The 21,417-nt window shown below is 45.0% G+C and overlaps 1 protein-coding gene across 3 annotated transcripts in view; it reads right to left on the minus strand.

The window, feature by feature from the left end:
* Positions 1 to 12,881, minus strand: part of LOC119384136 (synembryn-A) — a 545,950-nt gene extending 533,069 nt beyond the window's left edge. For 2 of the 3 annotated variants that reach the window (XM_049412780.1, XM_037652428.2), the window contains exons 1-2: positions 12,719 to 12,869; positions 9,517 to 9,564 (exon numbers count right to left, since the gene is read on the minus strand). In XM_049412780.1, coding sequence (XP_049268737.1) covers positions 9,517 to 9,564; positions 12,719 to 12,799 — 129 coding nt within the window. In that variant the 5' untranslated portion in view covers positions 12,800 to 12,869. Of the gene's footprint in view, positions 1 to 9,516; positions 9,565 to 12,718 lie in introns of all 3 variants that reach the window. The other variant, XM_037652429.2, reaches the window with a different exon arrangement.
* Between the last annotated feature and the right edge of the window lie 8,536 nt (positions 12,882 to 21,417).

Below are 21,417 nucleotides of genomic sequence, written 5' to 3' on the forward strand. Positions count from 1 at the left end.
TTTGCATTTACATATTTGACAATGGGAGGCAAGATGAGACGAAGGCGTGCCATTCAATGAATTTTTGTGTTCTCGAAGGCAGGTGTTGATACATCGACCGGTCTGGCCGATGTACATGCAACCACACGAAAAAGGGATACAATAGACCACACCTAAACGGCATCTTACAAAGGCATTCGCGTGCTTTTGAATACACTTTCCACTTATCACAACAGAACCCTGCATCCTTCTGTGCCCAATGGGCAGATGCGCCCAAGCTTCTGAGGTGCAGAAAAAAAATTACTCTCACCCCATACCTCTTCCCGACATTTTTTTAGTCCATTCAATGTCTTATGTATATACAGAATAACAGCCATATTCCTGTTTTTCTCTTCCTTAGTTTTAGGGGCAGGGGGATCATGTTTACTCCCGAGCAGCACTAAGTAGGGAGGAAGTTTTGAATGTTTTTAAAGAACAGGGGACGGGAATCGATTTCACTTGTGAGATGCCACGTGATGACAGCTTGCAGTATCTCGATGTGAACTTAAGTTTCAAGGCGGAGCACGTGTGTTGGCAGTATTGCCCTCGCTCCGCAAGACTGATCTTTAGTTTCGCTTCAGTGCATTCAAAGATAGTAAAGCGTGGAATTGTATTGTCCTGCTTATGTGCGGCGTTAGACAAAAGTTGCACGCATGTGATGAACAATGCCTTTTGGGTGCAATACGATCGCCTCAAAGCGGCAGGGTATCCAACACACCTGATCACTTCGGTGTGCGAAAGGCTCATACGCATCGTTAAACAGAGACATGAACCCCTGCCCCTAAAACTAAGGAAGAGAAAAACAGGAATATGGCTTTTATTCCGTATATACATAACACATCGCACGGACTAAAAAATGTTGGGAAGAGGTATGGGGTGAGAGTAACTTTTTTTCTGTACCTCAGAAGCTTGGGCGCATCTGCCTCATCGGGCACAGAAGGACGCAGGGTTCTGTTGTGATAAGTGGAAAGTGTATTCAAAAGCACGCGGATGCCTTTGTAAGATGCCGTTTAGGTGTGGTCTGCCGAATCCCTTTTTTGTGTGGTTGCATGTACATCGGCCAGACAGGTCGATGTATCAACACCCGCCTTCGAGAACACAAAAATTCATTGAATGGCACGCCTTCATCTCATCTTGCCTCCCATTGTCAAATATGTAAATGCAAACCTTTGTCGAAAGCACCATTATTTTGTTTCGTCATCCTCAGCAGACCATGCGAGAAATTTCGGCGGCTCACAAAGAACACAGCGATATGTGTTAGCCAACCAGCTCTATCTTTACATGACAAGGAATTCAATTTTATAAACAGACACTGACTACGTGCCTTGGGTGTAAGCCTGTAACTCCTTGTGACATGCGCGATGCGATGTATGTTCATATGTAAGTTCTTTCGTCTAATAAAATTCAGTTGCAAGTGAGCGCTTCTGGTGTGTGCTTCTCTTTCTCGGTCCTGCGTCGTTTATTTGTGCTCAAAGGTTTTACTTAATTATGAGATACCAACTAGCCCAACTAGCCCACCTAGCTATATTGGAACCTATCCATTGTTGGGAGCATATTTCTTCACAAAACTCACGAAAAATGACTCTTGGTGCCCTACACGACCAAAAAGCGATGTACGTGATCCCGATCACATGACCTTTTACTGGTGTATGCAGTTAATGGTTTCTATAGTAGTGTTGAGATGCAGTACACTATATTTTATGTTAATCTTTTCTAACTTAAAATGTGCAGATACACCTGAGGCTCATGAGTGGCAGCATGAAATTTGTTAGCTGAGCACCTAGCAGCACCTACTGACGAGTTGGAGAGGTGCGTGGAGCGCCTGGCTCATTAGGCAGTAAAGGGACTTCACGTGACGACGCGCGTTCGGAATACTTATTCTACCTGCTTTCTATATGCAGAAACATTTGAAAATGTCAAAATGAAGGTGGTTAACCATAGTTCCACTCACTCCTATGAATGTTGAGCGTAATGAACAGTATGCGAGGAGGACTATCGGCATCACTGTCACTTCTCTGCGTTGCTGGAGGAGGAACTAACTTTTCCAGTGGCTTCTCAAACTGAAAAATTCAGCTTACAAAATATCACTGCACTTTTGGAATCAACCACTGCATATTTAACCCCTACCGAGGGGAAGCTTTCTGCAGTGCCCCAAAAAACTGGGTCGTGAAAAACTGCTTGTCAGCCCCCTTAATTTTTTAGGGGGCGTCCAGATTTAACGATAGGCAGTTATAATGATCGAATTTTCCGGTTTTGTCAATATCGTAAGTGGGTTTGCATTGTACCACGTTGTGTTCATTTCTGCATGCATTTCCTGAAACATGACTGCTGCCAACAGCATTGGTTTCTGCTGACTGTTACCAGCATTACAAGAAGTGCATTCGTTCTTGTATGTGGTGTGTCTTTTTGGTAAGCCCAAGTCTTTTCTTGGGAAGTGCCAAAAAACTGATTGCCTGGGTAAACTAAACATTGACTATGCCCCATTTTGCTAGTTTTAAGTGGACTGAATCGAATTCATGTTGCAGGCTTCTTGCACAGTATTGGACGCGAGGCCCACCACTGGAGACGCTGTGACGTGCAGGGTTGGATCACGTGGTTTCACCTCGCTCTGGTGAATGGAAGCGGACAGCTGAATGCATCGTTTTCAACCGCAATTTATTGGAGTTTTTCCTTTTGAACAGTGTTGTTTTGCTCTCACTTGACGTATGCGGACCCCTACAGAGACCACACAATCTGGAAAAGTGCAGTAAAGGCTATCGGCATACAGTGCGCCACGTACATGCGCAAAGGAGCCAGACGTGAGCTTTCCCCTACCCTGCTTCGCAAGAGCATGATGCCGCTGTCGCCTGTCTTTCTTTTATTGCTATTTCGAGCCCACCGTGTTCAGATGAACAAAGACCACGAATATTCATATAAAAGCAAGACATTTTGGCTCCTGCACAGGAGCCTTGTTCACAACGAAAAAAATAATGCGCAAACAGTCTGGTTATGTATGTTTTAAAATAAGACGTAGGCAATGTGCGTACATATGTCAAAAGTTGCCGTCATGTCTGGATTGTCAGAGATTCAAGATAGTCCAGTTCTTTTCTCTTTCCTTTACCTTTGGCATATCCCAGTCTATTTCATGGCCAGTTGCTTCTGCACGTTCGGCTACCGCGTTCGATGAAACCTTCTTTTCTTACATCATATACGTACTGCTTGAGTCTTTGCTGAAAGTTACCTGTCTCGCCGACGTAACTTCCACCACAGCCCGTAGCCAGTGTCCCTTGTTCTTCTCTATGTTGTTTTACACTACAGGTGAAAACGTGGCCCGCTTCAAACACTGATTCACCTTCTAACAACAGCCGCAAAGAGTCATACTGCTTATCAATGAAGCTGTAAAGGCTGGACGCTGATATTTTCACTGAGACATAAAATTGCCATTTGGGCCACGGTAAGCCACACCTTGCAACATGATAATTCAAGTGTGCAAAGTAATACGGCCGGCTGAAACACGGTGCATTTGCTATCACAATCGAGCTCGATGGGGACCGTATTTTGTGATCACGATTGGCACCTTTGTGCAAGCTGGAGAACGGAGTCAATTGTCGAAAATTTTCATCCCGATGTGGCTCGGTGGCGATCGAAAATGCAGTGTGAAAACCTTAAAAAATTGACGAAATGAGAATCAACAGACAGATATTAAAATCTTGCCGCAGACGAACTCATGCGAAATGTTATCTATAGCTACAACACTGAATGAGGAGCGCACGTGCATATGGCTCTCGTGCATTTGTCTCCAATCATATGAGAAAGGTTGCGACTGCATGAAGCTCTAAGCATGCTGGATCGCTTCCCACAAAGCGGAGAAACCGCTTGCATCGTGCTTTATAGCAACGTTTATAGAACTTGTTTTAGTTGCCAAACTCCCTGCCTTCGCTGTACTCTGAAAGCGGCGCGCAACCGACTTCCGGTGCAGGTGGCACTACTGCAGCAACAGGCTCTACGTAGCAGACGGCGAAGCGCGATTACGGGCGGCGGACAGCTGCGGCTGTCAGTGCAAATATTGAATTGTTTATCAACAGAGTTGTGAAAACGACTTATTTTTCCGTTTATGTAATAGTGTTAAATTGCTTGATTGTCAGCAACAATATTTAAGACCGGGTCTGCATGTGTTCTGTGTTACACGAAGTCGAAATGACAGCAGGCACCGTGAGCACGGCCGTCGTTGCTGCTCTCGTCACGTTCATTGCTACAGACATCAGCATTGCTCGATGGCTAAGTGCAATATTGAAATACCAGTAGAGTTGATTTCACAAACCTTTTTTGCCTGGCCATCAGAGGAGTCTGTAAATGTTCTCGTAGGTATTTAGAAACAAATAAGCCATTGCATAATTTCGTCGGAGGCTCGCGAGGGAACCCTTTCATGCTGTCTTCCCTCTGACAGCCTTCGTCTTGCCCAATTACAGGTTTTATTGCAACTCGGATTTTGATTATGTGTAGTGCCCAAGGAACGGAAAGAATACAGCGAAAGGCCGCTGTACATTATTCCGCTGTCGTTATTCATGTCAATATAAAGCAATGTAGTAGCCACCGTAATTGTAGGGCGTGCTAGTAGAATTTCAGTCTCGCAAGCTCGTGATACAGAAAGTTATTGATGTGTCGCTCTATTAAAATTTGATCGTGATAAAGCGTGACCAGGATCAAATCTGTCGGTCATGACTAACTCACTTGTGCAAGTTGCGGGAAGGAGCCAGTCACACTCGATATGAACTATGTTTAGACCGGCCGCGAATAGGTGCGATCGAAGATGGCCTAAACATGTACGATTCTGCCCTCAGCTTACACAGCATAATTTGCACTTAAGTGCCGAATGTTGCCCATGATTTAATTCTTCATAAAAATGCTTTTGAAATGTTTGTGCACTTATTGCTTTTCTTTTTGAACAATTTTATTCTCTTGAAAGCATTAAACATTAAAATTGCACCGTCATGTTCCAGCTTAGTTGTATTTTTACTGCTTTGAAATGACACCCTTTCAACTAACCTTTTGCTTCAATGAAGTCACCGAGATAACAGTGGTTAATACTGGCGTAGCCAGGGGGGGAGGCATTCAAAACCCCGAAAATTTTCAGTTTTACTTGTGCTACATGCACAAACATACATAAAGTATGATTGAACACCCACCACCCCCTGCCCCCTTTTCCCGAAAAAAATTTCTGGCTATGCTCCTGGTGGTTAAAGCTGTTCGGCTGCTGACCTGAAAGACGCAGGTTCAATCTTGGTCGCGGCCCTCGCATTTCGATAGAGGTGAAATGTTGGGTGCCCGTATACTGCTCTATTCCGGTGCCCACTAAGCAACCCCAGATTGTCGAATTAAATTATCCGGAGCCCTCCACTACAGCATCTCGATATAGCCTGAGTAGCTTGGGACGTTAAACCCTATAAACCAATGAATTTCCTGCACTTATTACTTACATGTACCTTGACTGTAATCAGTGGTGTAGACATGTGGGGGTGCGTTCGGTATTTCTATGCCCACCCTACCCCTGAGAACTAAACTTCTCGCCAAGCCCCTGCTGTCAATAAATCAGCTTTCCCAAACTCGGTGCTTCGAAATTAGCTGAAAACATAATTAAAATCAATTAATGAAAGTAATAAGTGGTACATGCACATTTATAGAGTACAATAGTGCATGTCAAAAATGCCCATAAATCATGTGTTTAATTGAAATGTCTGCAGATTAGTTCAGTATTTACAATAACTACACATCAACCTCTGAAGATTTTCAGGAAAAACGACGCACTTCAATCCTGCCATTCATGAATCGCTCATTAATGATACTTGAGAAAACCAGCGAAAAGACGCACACACAAAGGAAGGAATCACAACGCCATGCTGAACTTACAACTGACATATACAGTAGACTCTCAGTAAACGGAAATCTCTTAAACGGAACTGCTGCTTAAACGGAACAACTTCTTCAAACACGATCGGTTTCATACTTGGATTCTGCACCCCTGTCCATCTCTCAGTAAACGGAACTCTTGTTAAACGGAATACATTTTCTTGGTCCCTTCAGGTTCCGTTTACTGAGAGTCTACTGTACTTGAAAGCCACACTGTACTGAAACAACCAAAACAGCCAACACATGCACCAAGCTCTCAGCAAAGTACAAAGACAAAAGGGTTAGAACATCAAATTTGCCATAACTTCATGTTTGCATCCGTTTTCATGGGTTTTCACAAGTTTAGTGTGAAGAACTGGCCCAGCAAGCAGCACTTCGACAGTACATTCGTTCATTAGCTTGCGATTTTTCTGGCAACCTTTTATCCCACCTGATCATGCTGAGCCCAATAGTGCTGCGGTCATTTGTTTGTCCTTTTGCCGCTGTGCAGCCCGGCATAAAGCATGTCGGCATTGCAGATGCGTAACACGTGTAATCTCTTTTGCTGCATATTACAAGATCCCGAATCTGTTCATCAATACAACGCAGTGACCCATCTGATCTGGCGCACCGATACGGTAGCAGCCGTAGCAGCGGTCAGCGCACCTCGCTGAAGCCTGACGCGACTACAGCGCCACTCGCCGCCTCCGCTAGTGGCGGAGCCGCGCAACAGAGCCGAGTTTTCAAACTGAAATAGTTCTAGAAACATTGCTTCATAGAGCTATGTGTACTAAACAGGAATGTAAATTTGCCCATGCTTGTCGTGTCAATCGCAGCCCGTTTTTAGATGCAAGCCCACAATGCATGAAGTTGCATGGTTGCATGCATTTCTTGCAGCAAAAATATGTTTCTTTGCGGCAAGCATGCACTAAAGCCCACACCACACCACACCACACACACCCACACCAAATATACTTAATTAATAAGCTTGGTCCCCGTGGTTTCCATATTGGTGGGCATTCCAGACGACGCCAGCAGTCAGGGCATTGTCTAATACCCCTGTCACACGGGCACCCGTGAACTCCGTTTAACTCCCTCGTCTTTTCCTCGAGGGAGATGGGGTTCGTGTCACACGGTCACCATTTCGCTGAGGAAGTTAAATGGAGCTTTTGGTGCAGGGAGTTCGGTAATGACCATTTTGGCTCGATGGAGTACTCTCATTCCCAGCCAGCTACTGCTACACTGAAAACCGCACTAGCAAAATCGTCCTAATGAGCTCAATTATAATTTTGCTCTTTTTTTGTGTAGCATTTCATGACCCGTAGTGTAAGTTTTAGTTGTATTTTTTCGGACATCAGCGCTTGTACTCTCCACACCAACGCCTCGCCAAGCCGCCACTGTGAAGCGTCGCACCATATTTGTTTCTGCACGTGTGAGGCACACGCACCAGCACTGTGACAGCAATGGTGATTCCTAGCACTTCATCAACACACAAAAACACGTTTTTGTTGCTTAAAAGGCGACTACACAGGCAAAAAATTGGACGTTTCGACGAGCGCAGCAGCGCCATTTCTGCCCCATGCGGCAACCGTCGAAAGCTTGCAACGAGCCGTGTAGCACAGCCACAACTCCATTCTGGTTAAGCTCCATTAAGGAATTCAATGCGGAACGGAGATAAACGGAGTTCGGTGGTGGCTGTGTCACAGGGGTATAATGCATTATGAGGAACATAACATTCTAGCAGTTATTTAGCATTTCCAGACAGTGACCAAGCAGCAGCAGTATTTTCCTGTCTTCATTAAAGTGAAGTACAACAATAATAACAAGAAAGGAGACGCGAAAGCGGCTGCAGGCTGAGCAGGAGAGGGCTGGCAGAGCAATCCAACCTCACACGTCACAGAGATGCCTCCGCATGGCGGCACCACGGTGTGTCCTCGTGCCCAATATTTCCAGCAAGCATGCTATGGAATAAATATAATGATGTTGGGAAACTGCAACCTTGCAGTGGGTGAATTCCAAACCTTAAATTTGAGAAGCATGCAGCAATCGACATAACACTTGCTAAGTGCAGTTTGCTGAAGCCTTTCTTGGAGAACTTATGTTTGCCAGATAAAAAGCCACAGAGAAGTAGTGTTATGTCGGACTTGTAACATAATTTACCACATCTTCTCTTGCATAATACTTACTAAAAATACTTGGCGCTAAAGTCAAGATGCAGGTTATACGGAGTGCAAGGTTGCTTGAAATCAATGCAAGGCAACAGTGATGGCTGAAACAAAATAAGTAGCGCTGCGCAAATATTTCTACTGACGAACCAAATAGTACATATACTGAATATTTTACTCATATTTTTCAAATAACCAGCACCAACAGGAATTGCCCCAGGGAAACGAAACATTGAAACTGCCAGAAGTAATTTTTGCTGTTTTAATCATTTAACTGAAGATGTATGCAGACAAAGCGTTTACAAAATAATCTAAGCTATTTTGACCACTACATGAAGGCATTTTTGCTTAAAGCTCCAGTGTTGCTCGAGTGAGTCATAAATTTACTATCATCAACACGAGGTGCGTGGTTTTGTTGGCCGTTATGCATTCTTGTTGAATACAGGCACTTGTGGGCTAGGCTGTTTCCTGTAGTTTTGTTTATGTGTTTCTGTCATGGTGTTAGGCTTCATTGTGCAAAGCTTTTACTATGCTCAGTCAGTCCCCGTTTTTTTTTTTTTTTTGCTCACCTTTATGGCCCTTACCGGGCGCTCATTACATGCAGGGGGGGGGTGGGGGGTGACTCCAGTGAAACAACCGTATAGTCATTAAAGAGACTGTCTACCAATCGGAAAAATTTTTCCCATTGTGGTCAAAATGAGAAGATCGTTCGTCACATCGGCGGCAACAAGCATGCGTTTGCCCCATAAAAAAGGAATTATATTTTTAATTTGACGTTGAAAATCGCGAAAGAATGACCGCTAGCGTCACCCAACGGCGATGTGGCTCAATCTACTGGTATGACAAGAAATCCTCGCAGGTAGACTCATTTTGCTTAAAAACAAACATGTATAACTTGAAATTGTATTTTGCACCCTTGAGGCACCTTTCGGTTGTGTCAGAGAGTAATCTTTTGCTTTTTTTTTTCTCACGCATACAGAAAGGCGCCCGGTGGCGCTGCTTGCAGCGCCGTCTTCGATTTCGTCTGCTTCAACTCATGCGCTATGCCATGCGGCTCTCCGCGCTGGTCGTACTGTGCCACTGTATTGTTATTACGATGTCTCACATGTGCTGCACTGTGAAGGCGCGCATTTATTGTCTCTTTTTGATGAATCGACATAGCTTGGATTGTGGCAGCAGCGCTAAAATAAACGCACAGACAGTGATTAAAGCAAAACAAGTGTTCTGTAATCGTATAATAAGGCTTCATTTAACCGCTAGGGTGCTGAAAACGACTGTTACATTCATTACAATAGTATTCAGCGAAAATAAAGTAATCCTACAGAAATCACATGTGCTTTCGGTTTTAATTTTTACTGGCACTACAATCGTCATCGCATCCACCAACCAGTGTTGCGGGCATGTTTCACGCCAATGGAAGAAGACCGAATGCAGATAGAAAAATTCTGTTTCAAAAACTTCTACTCACTTTCCAGAGAAACCGCTGCAAGGTTGGACACTTCAGACGGTACGCTTGCTATTGCGGTACAAAACAGAAAAGCGATGAAGGACGGTAGACAGTCCCTTTAACAGTGATATTAATGAAGCAGACAATAAATTAGCACTCTCATATACAAAAGATATTGCAGGGTTGCATACGTGAGGATTAAAACACAAATATTAAGCGATATTAAGCAAACTATTCACACATTTATACAAATGTGTCTTGTGGTAGATTATTCTAATGACAGGTGGCACAAAACAGTGGTGAGTTGTGTAAGAGGTTAGTATGCACATACTGAACTGCAACTCTGATCTAGGCACAGGGGCAGGCTGTATGTGAGAGGTAGCAAAGGATGAACAACTGCTTGTGAAATTGGGATAACAGTGCCAGCAGTCTCCTTGAGTTATGCTTTGACATTGGTAGTGATGCTGAAATATGAATAATTTGCTATAGATCAGGCAGCTTTATTCTAAATAGACTCTAGCTTATTAATTATATTTGGTGTGGGTTCCAAATGGATTAGGCATATTCTACTTTAGAGCAAACCAGAGAGGCATATGCTGCAAGATTTTTCTGGTTAGCTTGATGTAAGTCGCACCTCATGAATCCAAATGATGTATTCATTTGTACCAAGTGATGTACCAAGTGATGTACACCACTGATGTAAAACATCAGTGGTGTAAACCCAGAAACATCACAAGGGGAAAAACACATCTTGCCATGGTGGCCATTTTGTTTCAGCAAATATAGGTTTTGTTTTTATTTGAAAAAGAAAATGAAAAACATGCTTAGAAAAATATTATTAAATTTTGGCAGATACCATGCATTGTGGGAATCTGAGCTTTTCCCCCCATCATGTTATGAAATATCCCCCTACAATAACTTGCTTGTGTACTTTCCCCAAAGACTTTTTAAAAATAATCATGGTCCAGCACTTGTATTCATACCATCAATGGCGTCCACCAAACCGTCGACATAAATAATGGTAGATGGTCCCCCCAGAGATTCTTTATCTACTTTTCCTTTCAAAGCCATGCATAATAAATATTTGTAGCACATCAGAACTAACCCGTAACATTTCAGAAAGCTCGTGCTCTGCAGTGCAGCTTTCAATTTTGTGCTTCGTCTCTAGTCTTTGGGAGGGCTTCAGATTTCAGAGTTGGTTTTAGTGCGCTGTATTAAACTGTCAAGCAATACAAATGTGATGCTCAAAAGCAAAATCTCAACAGGAGGGACACTTGCAAGGGGTGTGCCCCCTCAGCCTGCACTCGCTGCCATCTAAGTGAGAACTGTCAAGAACACCTTCCACACGGCTTCGTGAAACGTGCGTACGTTCTCCATCATAATGGACAAGCAGTACATATCAGCTTACCACATCTGGTGTTGGTAATACCTATGTTGATGTTGGCATTGTTATGCAACTGTAAACAACTGGTTATATAACACATGCGTCACTCCTCAACATATGTATGTGCGTATATCATTTACGCCTATCTTTAGCGTCATTTTGTAACGTCTCGCTCAATGTAAAATATTACGCCACAGTCACTTCCCCGCTGCATGCTTCGCATTACATCGATTCCCACGGTACGTCAGATCTGCCAAATTTTTATTCTTTGCATTCGTTAGGTCAACGCTGCCAATGTTGGTTCTTCTTAACACTCTCGCATTTAAATTACCAATGTCTGTTCTCGCCATTCTTGGGCAGATATAAACTTTCAACCTCCCGTGGCAGATACCCGCATACGGTGGCCCATGGTATATGGGTATGTGGCACACGTGTCTGGAAGAAAGGGTTTGATGACATGCGCTACAGCATTTTCATATTATTCATGTCCAATGCCAGACAGTCATATTCTTCAAACCCTGTTACCCTCCCATGCTAATTTTGGTCTCACCAAGTTAAGGAGACAGTCACGAGAGCATCCAGACGTAGGCGGCAAGATAGATACGTAAATAGAAACGACCAGTGTGTTTGGTTCGCTAAGAAATGCTTCGCATTTAATATATACTCACTGTACAATAATAGCGGTGAGCAGAGACATCGGTCATTCATAATCTTATCTTCGGTGAAACGCATTGCTGTTTGTACATGTGTGATTGAATATAGGCACTCGGCTGTGGGGTTTTCAAGATGCAACGATTGCACTAGAACACACAGCCTAACGAATAGAAGCAGCAAAATCGGGTCCAGCAGTGAATTTCGTGTATATTTACAACTGCCTAGATGGGATTACAGCGGCACTCAGGCAGCCTTCCTTGAAAACCTGCACAAAAGGGAGGCACTTGAGCACGTCGATCTGTTCGGTTAACGTCTCATTTTCTTGGTATCTCTGGAGGCCAGTGTCAGCGGTACTGAGGTGGCAGGTAAGAGCTATGTCGCGCCCTCTGGTCAGTGATGAGTGCCTATGCCAGCGTTCACTAGTGCTTGGGTTGGCTGTGGAATAAACTCAACTGCTAGCGTTGCGCACGCAACCTGATCAGAAGAGCCTAAAGCAATCATGGACTTTATAAACATTCCAGCATGACCTGCACCAAGCGGTGGTGTTATATGTGTAACGTTTATTATAGGTGAAGCCTGAATACATAAAAATCAAAGAAATAAGGATGCATGGGAATATGAAGCTGCTGTGTGTACAACTCTTAATTATTTGCCATTTATTAATACAGCCGCTCATAAAAGTAATTAGTCATAACTTCAGTAAAATGTGTACACACGGCATAAATCCATGTGTCATTGCATCCATCTCCATTCTTTCATTTACTCGCTGGCCTGCAGTTGGTGAAGGTGAGCGTCTTGCCTCAACTTTCTCAAATTTCCTACGGGCACCGCCACGCTATGCTCTTAATGGATTGTGACTGCAGCCACAGTGAACTAGACAATCCACCGCGTCACGTCCCGAAAGCAACCGGCGGCCGTTGCATTATCGCAACGATCGTCTTCAGGCGTTTGTGAGCTGTGGAGTTGGTGCTCAATAATCCTGTATATATGGGCACTTTGAAACACAGTGGGGCTGTGGGTGCTTTCGCGCACAGATTTTGACACACTTTTTGCGAAACTACAATCGTATGACAGCGTAAAAAAAACACAGAAAGTTGGCGGGCTTACCAAGGCGACTACTCGGAGCACCGAGAAAATGCTCACCGCATAGCTCGATGGGCGCAGGCGACACAACGAAACACTCACCTTCGCATTAAACTCTTTGAGCAGGAACTCAGCTTGGTCGTTTGACGCGCCCAGTAGCTGGTCTACAATCGACAGCCCCATCGAGAACCGCGCAGTTCAGCGCTGCCGGTGTAAGTCTACGAGTCTACTCCGCGCACAGTGCACACATGCAGCAGAGAAGTGTGCGAACCTACAGTGTGCGAACTGCGCGGCGGCGCTCAGAGAGGACATGACACACTCTCGCTGTAGTTGCTGCTCGACGATAAATGGCGCTGATTGTTGCGGGCCTGCCTTGCTCATTGAGCAAGTAGGAAAATTCGAGCAGATAGTTCTGCCATAGAGTTCTGCGCTCGAGAATGCGCCGCGCTCTCTCGTGCATAATGCGGAGAAAATTGTTTTGTACCCCGCTACAATACGGGTATAAGACGTGCAAGGAAAAGTTATCGCTGCTTTCAAGCAGGGGCGTAGCCAAGGGGGGGGTTGGGGGGGGTTCAAACCCCCCCCCCCGAAATTTTTCAGTTTTGCTTGCGTATATAGGCACGCACACATACAAACGCACGCACGAACATACAAAAAGTATGGTTGAACCCCCCCCCCCCCCCGAAAAAAATTTCTGGCTACGCCCCTGCTGCTTTGTGCACCAAAGACGCCGATCTTTGATCGTCAAGCAAAAAGCCGTCAGATTTTCATGACGGCCTTTTCAGGCATTTGTTGGCACCTTCTGTCATTAATGAGGCCGCGTGCCGCGTCTCCTGCGAACGGGTGGCAGGAGACGGTAGGTGGGGTAAAACATTCGGTTCACCTAGTAGGTATTGCTTTTTTAGCGCAAAAAACGACACCACAAGAAAGAAGACGGAACACAGCGCTTTTTTTTTTTCTTTTTTTACTCTCAACTGACATGGTTTATTGCGTCACTCCACTCTTTATAGCAGCCAGATACCGGTAGGACATGCGCCGTGCACCCTATGCGCACAACCACTACACCTTGGACACCTGAGCGCAATCATGAAAGCGCATCCAAAAAGCAAAATTCAGCAGAAAACAAGGTAATGGAAGGCACACTAATGCACTGCGACCCCAATGATTGAATGAAAAAAGCTTCCGATAATTCTCGGGCGGTGGTGTCACGACTCTTCTTTAAGATAGTGGTTAGTCTAAACAAGGCTTGACAATTGCATTTTTTGCAGTGTTGAGCTAAATGTGAGCCTGTACCAGTCGGCAAGGATCGCTCATGTTCTTTAAGGCGCTCATTCACACAGCGGCCTGACTGACCTACATACACTTTGCCACAAGAGAGTGGAATCTTGTAGACCACCCCTACGCTGCACTCGACAAACTTCTGGTGTCTCTTTTCACATTGCGGCTTTTTGTTTTCTTTACAAACACGCCTGCACAACATAGACAGTTTCCGGGGGGCAGAAAATACAACCGGGATTTGGTACCTAGTGGCCACATTCTTAAGATTGTGAGTCTTTATGGCAATACGGCACTACTACTGGCTTCTTCTCTGTGTCGTTTCTACACTTCTGGCGCTTGCCTTTCAGCTTCTGAAGCAAAACTTCAGAGACCGACGTCACAACCACACTTGGGTAACGCGCATCCTGCAACCTTTTTAACTGCGCGTTAAAGCTCTCGTTAGCTGTGTGATGGCACGATTTCATTAATGATGATTCAAGACACATCATGGCAATGGCACGTTTCACAACCTTAGAGTGCGCAGACTCGTATGGCAGAAGACCCTTACGTGCACGCGGCGAGTACATCCAGCAGGCATGACCTGCTTGTAAGGAAAGTTGTAGATCCAGAAACTGCAGTTTACCATCCTTTGTGAGTTCGTGTGTGAAGGTTAAACCCTTGCCGTTGTCCTTGAACAGAGATAAAATATCAGCTACTGCGCCAGAGCCTTCGTGGTTAGTTTGTTTTATCACAACAAGGAAATCGTCAATATATCTAAAAATCTGGACCAGGTCATTGTCTAAAACACTCTTAAGAGCACGGTCGACAAAGGATAAAAAAAATATTACAAAGAGCAGGCGCCACACACGAACCAATACACACACCCTTTTTCTGAATAAATAGCTGGTTTTCGAACGAGATAAAAGTTGCACTTAGATAAAACTCAAGAACAGACAAGAATTTTTCTGAGGACATTCCAGTAGCATTGCGAAAGTCTAACTCTCCATTTTCTTCGATGCAGGCCATCACACAGCGAAAAAGCTCATCGTGCGGTATCGAATAATATAAATCTTCGACGTCCACAGAAAAAAAGTTGACAACTGAGTGGTTGTCTCTAAGAAAGGAAACAACATCGGAGGAGTTTTTTATGCCGAAAGGATCTTCAATGGTCAGCAGATTCAACTGCTCTTGCAAAAAGCGGCTAACTAAAATCTGCCAACAATTGTTTTCACTGACTATTGTACGGAAAGGCACATCTAATTTGTGCGTCTTAGCAGTGAAAAAAACTTCGAGAGCGAGCACTTTGCATTGTTTGACACCTTTAGCAAGTTTGGTGAGGCCTACGTTATCCAACAAGGAAACTGCTTTGCTTTTTACCTTGTGAGGTTTCGCTGTGGACGGAATGAAGTTCTTGTTGACAGCCTGGATGGCTTTGTCGTTGAAGACTGCAGCCGGGGCTACTACAAAATTACCCTCCTTGTCACTTAATAACAACCGCAGTTCATTGTCTTTGAAAAACGACACCGTTTTCTTGATCAGAGCCGACGAAGGTGGGGAGTCCTTGTTGACAGTCCTACGCAAGGTATCCACTCCATCAAGGAGGCACCGTTCCTGGTCTTCCAGTTCAGCTTTCCTTGAGATGCGCCTATTCAATGCCAGCAGCTCATGTGCTGGAATACTTGGTTCCGTGCTAAACTTCGGACCTTTCCTTAACAAATGCGCAACTTCGTCAGGAAGCCTGACATCACCGAGAACATGGTAGCCACCAGCGTCGGCTTGCGTGGCGTCCTTCCTCGGCGAACACCTCGACCGAAGTTGTAGCAGAAGCTGCACCCACCAGAATTCAGTAGTCTGAGCTGCTAGACGTTTGTAGCAGCCAAATTTCTTCTCGGCCACGGTAGAAGTGTCCCGCGAGTAGCATGTAGCCTTCAACCAGTCATACAGAAGACGTACCTGCCGCCAAATTTCAGAGCGCAGAATCCGACAAAGGCGCCGTGCGTGACCAACGGACGGCCTCACACTACCGAAGAGGAGAACCACTTCTTGTGGAACGAGTCCTTTCTTCATGCAGAAGGAAAGCATCCTGGCGCGGCACACAGCAAACGCAATGTGACTGACCAGAACGGTAGGTTCCGGAGTTGACGCAGACACACAAAAAACAGGGCCCACAGCAGAAGAAATATAGCTCAACAAAATGCGTTGGCGGGCTAGTTGGTGAGAATCAAAAGCAATATGGATTCTCACCAACTAGCCCGCCAACGCATTTTAACGCGATAGCGTTAAAGAGCTCGTATCGCAGAAATTCCGCCGTCGGCGTCGGGGCCGTTGGTTGTGAGCGAAAAATCATCATCTTGTCCGTGACCGAAAAATCGAAAAAGCTGCAAACAAAATAAATAAAAATGTTGAGTCCGAGTGAGAATCGAACCCAGGCCGTCTGCGTGGCAAGCAGGTGTTCTGCCACACAGCCACGCCTCTGCTTGGAGCTGCACTGAAAGTAACTTCCATGCTTCCCAAAAATACGCGTCCTGTATACAGGTGTCACAGTACGAGATGTAATATCGCAGTAATATTGCGTGGTACAAGCGTACATTGCCATCGGGCGTCACACCACGTCAATATCATAACGACTTGGTGGTTTAAAGGCAGCTACCCATTACAAAAGGCACACACATTACTGTGCGTATTCCCTTAAGACCACGTAGTGGGTGCATCGCAACTTCGAAAAAGTTTCTCGCGCAGAATTGCCCCTGGTTTAAAGCATGCTACCCATTGCATAAGGCACACACCTTAGTGCGCGCATTCTGTTAAACACTCGTGGTGTTCGAACTGCGCACTAGGAACAGAATATCGCTATGGCGTTCAACTCTTAAAGGCGAAGCTTAAGCGTCCCCCAATTTTTGTTCACCTAGTAGGTGCTGCAGACTGGGAGAGGACGGACGTGTTTTTCGTGGGCTCCGGAATGACAGCGTCAGATAAGTTTGTTTTTTTTGCATGATTCGAGCTTGTTTTTTTAGTTATATGAGTACATAAGCCACTAGATTGAAGCTTAATAGGGCTTACAAATTTGTACTGTTTCCTGTGTGACAGTCGCCTGTGTCCTTTTTTTTTTTTTTTTGTTCGGTCACCACGTGGCTGAAAGGCACACATGTGCTTTGAAGTATAGCATACTTGCGGAGTTTTGTGATACCATTTGACTTTAAGTGTAACTAATCCGCCGTGTGAACGATCTAGCCATGGTCAAAAAGACCGTAAAGTGTACAGGGTGCGGAATGGGATGGAAAATAGAGGTTTGTACGGATGAGAAGACAGAGGGAGCTGACGCCAAGTGTAAGCAATGCGAGTTAGAGGCGAAAATCGAAAATAATGATGGCTGCCCAGAATGAGCTCATGGTAAGAATCGCCGAGCTGGAGATTGCGTTGGCGACAGAGCGGGAAAAAACGATGGCCGTGGGGGAAAGGCTTAAGTCAGCCGAGGAGAAGTTAGCAAAGGTAGTAATGGTGAACAAAGAAGCAAGCGACAGCGGGGCATCGACCCCCACAGTGGTAGACGCGAAGGGGGAAACAGGTTTGGAAAAGACAGGTGCAAGGGTCACAGGACCCAGCTTCCGCGAAGTAGTTTTGGGAAGGGGAGGGGACAAAGCAACAGTGACACGCGCTAACAACCGAGGCAGTGGCCAGGTGCGGGACGGTCCAGCAGAAGAGTCGGAGCACGTGATAATCGCCGGGGACTCGAATTTAGTTAGATGCGAAGAAGCAGTCAAGGAAAGGGTGAGAGGCGACAAACGAGTTTTAATAGGGAAGTTCCCGGGACATAGGCTGGGATCAGTGATGAGACAAGCTAGCGCTAAACTCGCAACTAAGGCTAATGGACGTAACCTCGTGATAATCGCGGGAGGTCTAAACGACGTCTTGAACGAAGAATCAGCCGAACTAGCGCCCACATTGGCGAAAGGGGTCGATGACATGCGCGCCATTTCCTCTCAGGTGCAGATAGTGGTATATACCGGAAGTACCAGTGAGAAATATCAACTTGCAAAGAGCGGTTGTCGACGCAAACAAAGAGATATGGCGAATTAGTCGAGAGAAGGGATTCGAGGTAGTGGATATAAACAGGGAGGTGCACAGGTGGGGCGGTTTTCAAAGAGACAGAATTCACTTCGATAAGAGGCTTGGTCATGAGGTGGGTTGGCGACTTGCAGGTCGCGCAGTAGCTTTTTTGGGGGGCACGCGGGCCCTTCGGTGCCCAGGGTAGCTTGTAATGAGGAAAACAACCAGGGGGACTCTTTGACAGGCAGTATAGCGAAAAACCAGAGAAAAGGTAAAAGAAGGGAGAAGGCGCGTGTTGCAATTAGTTACATAAACATGCAGGGTGGCAGAAAAAAGACAAAATGGTTAGAGATTGAGGAGCAGTTAAGCAAGGAACAGATAGGTGTTTATGCGGTTACAGAAACACACCTTAGAGACTTGGAAGAGCCACCACATATTGACAATTATATTTGGGAAGGATGTAACAGGATCACATCAGAAAGGAGAGGTGGGGGTGTTGGAATGCTAATCCATAGCAGAACAAAATTGGATAGAGTGAAACAAACGTGTTCAGAGCACATGTGGGTTTCGGGCACAGTAGGTGGAAAGAAAACGTGGCTAGGTGTAGCTTACTTGTGGACGGGGAATAACTGCAGAGAAAAGAATCTGGAGATAGTGAAATGCATAAGCACCGATATTAAAGAATTTGGTCCTGATGCCGAAATAATTCTTCCAGGGGACATGAACGCTCACATTCATGACCTTGACGGATATTCAGACACCAATGGCAAGTTATTGCTAGATCTCTGCGAGCAACATAGTCTTGAGATAGTTAACGTGGGGCCTAAGTGTGAGGGGCAGATCACGTGGGAAGTCGGAAACCGGCAATCGAGCATTGATTATTGTCTCATGACAGAAGGAATATATGACAAACTTAGAGAGATGAGAATAGACGGGGAAGGCATTAACAGCTTGGGTAGTGATCATAAACGCATAATATTACAAATGGGATATAAAACTGATAATAAGAACATAGAATCAAAGTTTTGCAGCTTGTATCTAAATTACAAACAAATAACAAATATAGCCGCAAGAGTCGAGGAAAAAGTAGACGAACTACCAGGTAAAGACTGGAAGTATAGTGATCTGCTACATATAATCACAAAAGAAATGGAAAAAGAGAAGAAAACTATTTGTTGGAAAGGAAAGAGAAAGCCAAAAAGTTGGTGGAACAAAGAAATCCGGGAGGCGATCGAGAAGTGACGTGAGGCATCACGGGACCACAGACAAGCAAAAAAGGAGAAGCGGCCACAGGACGAAGTCAACCAAATATGGGAAATATACTTAGAGCAAAAATCCATTGTGCAGAAATTAGTCGAGGCAAAAATTAAAGATGAAAGTGAACGCTGGATGACAGAGATTCGCGAAAAGAAGAAGGCCGCGCCTAGGATATTTTGGAGCCACCTAAAAGCGCCGGGTAGGAAGTCTGTCACAATGCAACAACATATGGTAGATGAAGGAGGAAATCAATTGGAAGGGTATGAAGCGCTAGGTTACATCCGAAAGATAACAGCCGATTCGTTTAAAAAGGTCGCCCAGGGGATTCCCCCGGTGAGTAAAAGTGCGCAAAGGAGTGCAACCGACGAAGATGTAGTACTAGAGAATTTCAATTGGAAGAAAGCCGAAGGAAAAATTCCTAAGCGCACTACACCGGGCTTAGATGGGGTTCCCGTCAGCCTCATTAACGAACTCGGACATAACACTAAAGAAGCACTGCTGAAAGCCGTAGAAAAGTGCTTACAGGAGAGGGAAATACCAGACAGTTGGCGAAAAAGTAGAATGAACTTAATCTATAAAGGCAGGGGAGAAAAGGATAAAATTCTCTCGTATAGACCGCTAACCATTACATCGGTGCTATACAGGTTGGCGATGCAGGCAGTAAAATTAAAAATAGAAGCGTGGGTAGAACAAAATGATATTTTGGGAGAACTTCAGAATGGATTTCGAATCGACAGGCGGTTAGACGATAATCTGTTTGTTCTTACCCAGTGTATAGAAATATCGAAAATAGAAAACAGGCCCTTATACGTAGCTTATCTAGATATCACCGGGGCGTATGACAACGTTAATCAGGAAATTTTGTGGGATATATTGAAGGAAGTGGGCATAGGTGATGACTGTATACAGCTTTTGAGGGAAATATACCGAGAAAATACAGTTTGTATAGGATGGGAAGGAATAAGTAGCAAGGACAGCGTTGAAATCAGCAAGGGGCTGAGACAAGGATGTCCTTTGTCCCCGCTGTTATTCATGCTGTACATGGTGAGGATGGAAAAAGCGCTATAGAAGGTAGCAACATTGGATTTAATTTGTCACACAAACAGGTCGGCACGATGGTTGAGCAGAAGCTTCCAGGTCTATTTTATGCTGATGATATTGTCTTATTTGCGGACAGTCAAGATGATATACAGCGACTGGCAGATATATGCGGAAGGGAATGTGAGGCTTTAGGACTAGGATTTAGTGCAACAAAATGTGGATTGATGGTATTCAATGATCACGAAGACCATGCGGTCTTTATACAGGGCCAAAAAATACCGAGGGTAAGCGAGTACAAGTACCTCGGAGTATGGGTAAATGAGGGGGATAGATATATGGAGGTACAAGAGAAAGCATCGGTAGCAAAGGGAAAGAGGAATGTTGCAATTATGAAGCACAGAGCTTTATGGGGGTACAATAGGTACGAGGTGCTTCGAGGGCTGTGGAAGGGTGTGATGGTCCCGGGGCTTACATTTGGGAACTCAGTGGTGTGCATGAAGTCAGAGGTACAATCAGGAATGGATGTAAATCAAAGGACGGTGGGCCGCCTCGCGTTGGGCGCTCACGGGAAGACGACAAATGAGGCTGTAAAGGGTGATATGGGATGGACAGGCTTTGAAGTGCGGGAAGCTCAGAGCAAAATGAGATTCGAAGAGAGGCTGAGGAAAATGAAGAAGAGTAGATGGGCAGAGAAGGTTTTCAGGTATTTGTATAGAAAAAGCGTTGACACGCAGTGGAGAAAAAGAACTAGGAGGCTCACCAGTAAATATACGGCTAGCAGTGCGGGCGATATGGCAACAAGGAGCATTAAGCGGAAGGTCAGAGAGGCGGAGAGGACTTATTGGATGGCAGCGATGGAAAAGAAGCCGGCTCTGAGTAACTACCGAAAAGGAAAAAACGAAATAAGGAGGGAAAGGTTTTATGATAATTCAAGGGCTTATGATAATTCAAGGCTTTACTGTTTGAAGCAAGGTCGGGCTGCCTTAGAACGCGTAGTTATAAAGCGAGATTCAGTAACGAAGAAGAACAATGTACATGCTGCGGGGGAACTAAGGAAACGATGGAACATGTACTGATTGAATGTGGCGATATTCACCCAGCTATACGTGTGGGCACGAGTCTACATGAAGCCTTGGGTTTTAGGGACAACAATGGAAAGCTGAACACGTCCGCGATAGAAATAAGTAAGAGGCGGTTAG

The sequence above is a fragment of the Rhipicephalus sanguineus genome, chromosome 2 (assembly GCF_013339695.2).
Source record: "Rhipicephalus sanguineus isolate Rsan-2018 chromosome 2, BIME_Rsan_1.4, whole genome shotgun sequence".
Classification (NCBI taxonomy): domain Eukaryota; kingdom Metazoa; phylum Arthropoda; class Arachnida; order Ixodida; family Ixodidae; genus Rhipicephalus; species Rhipicephalus sanguineus.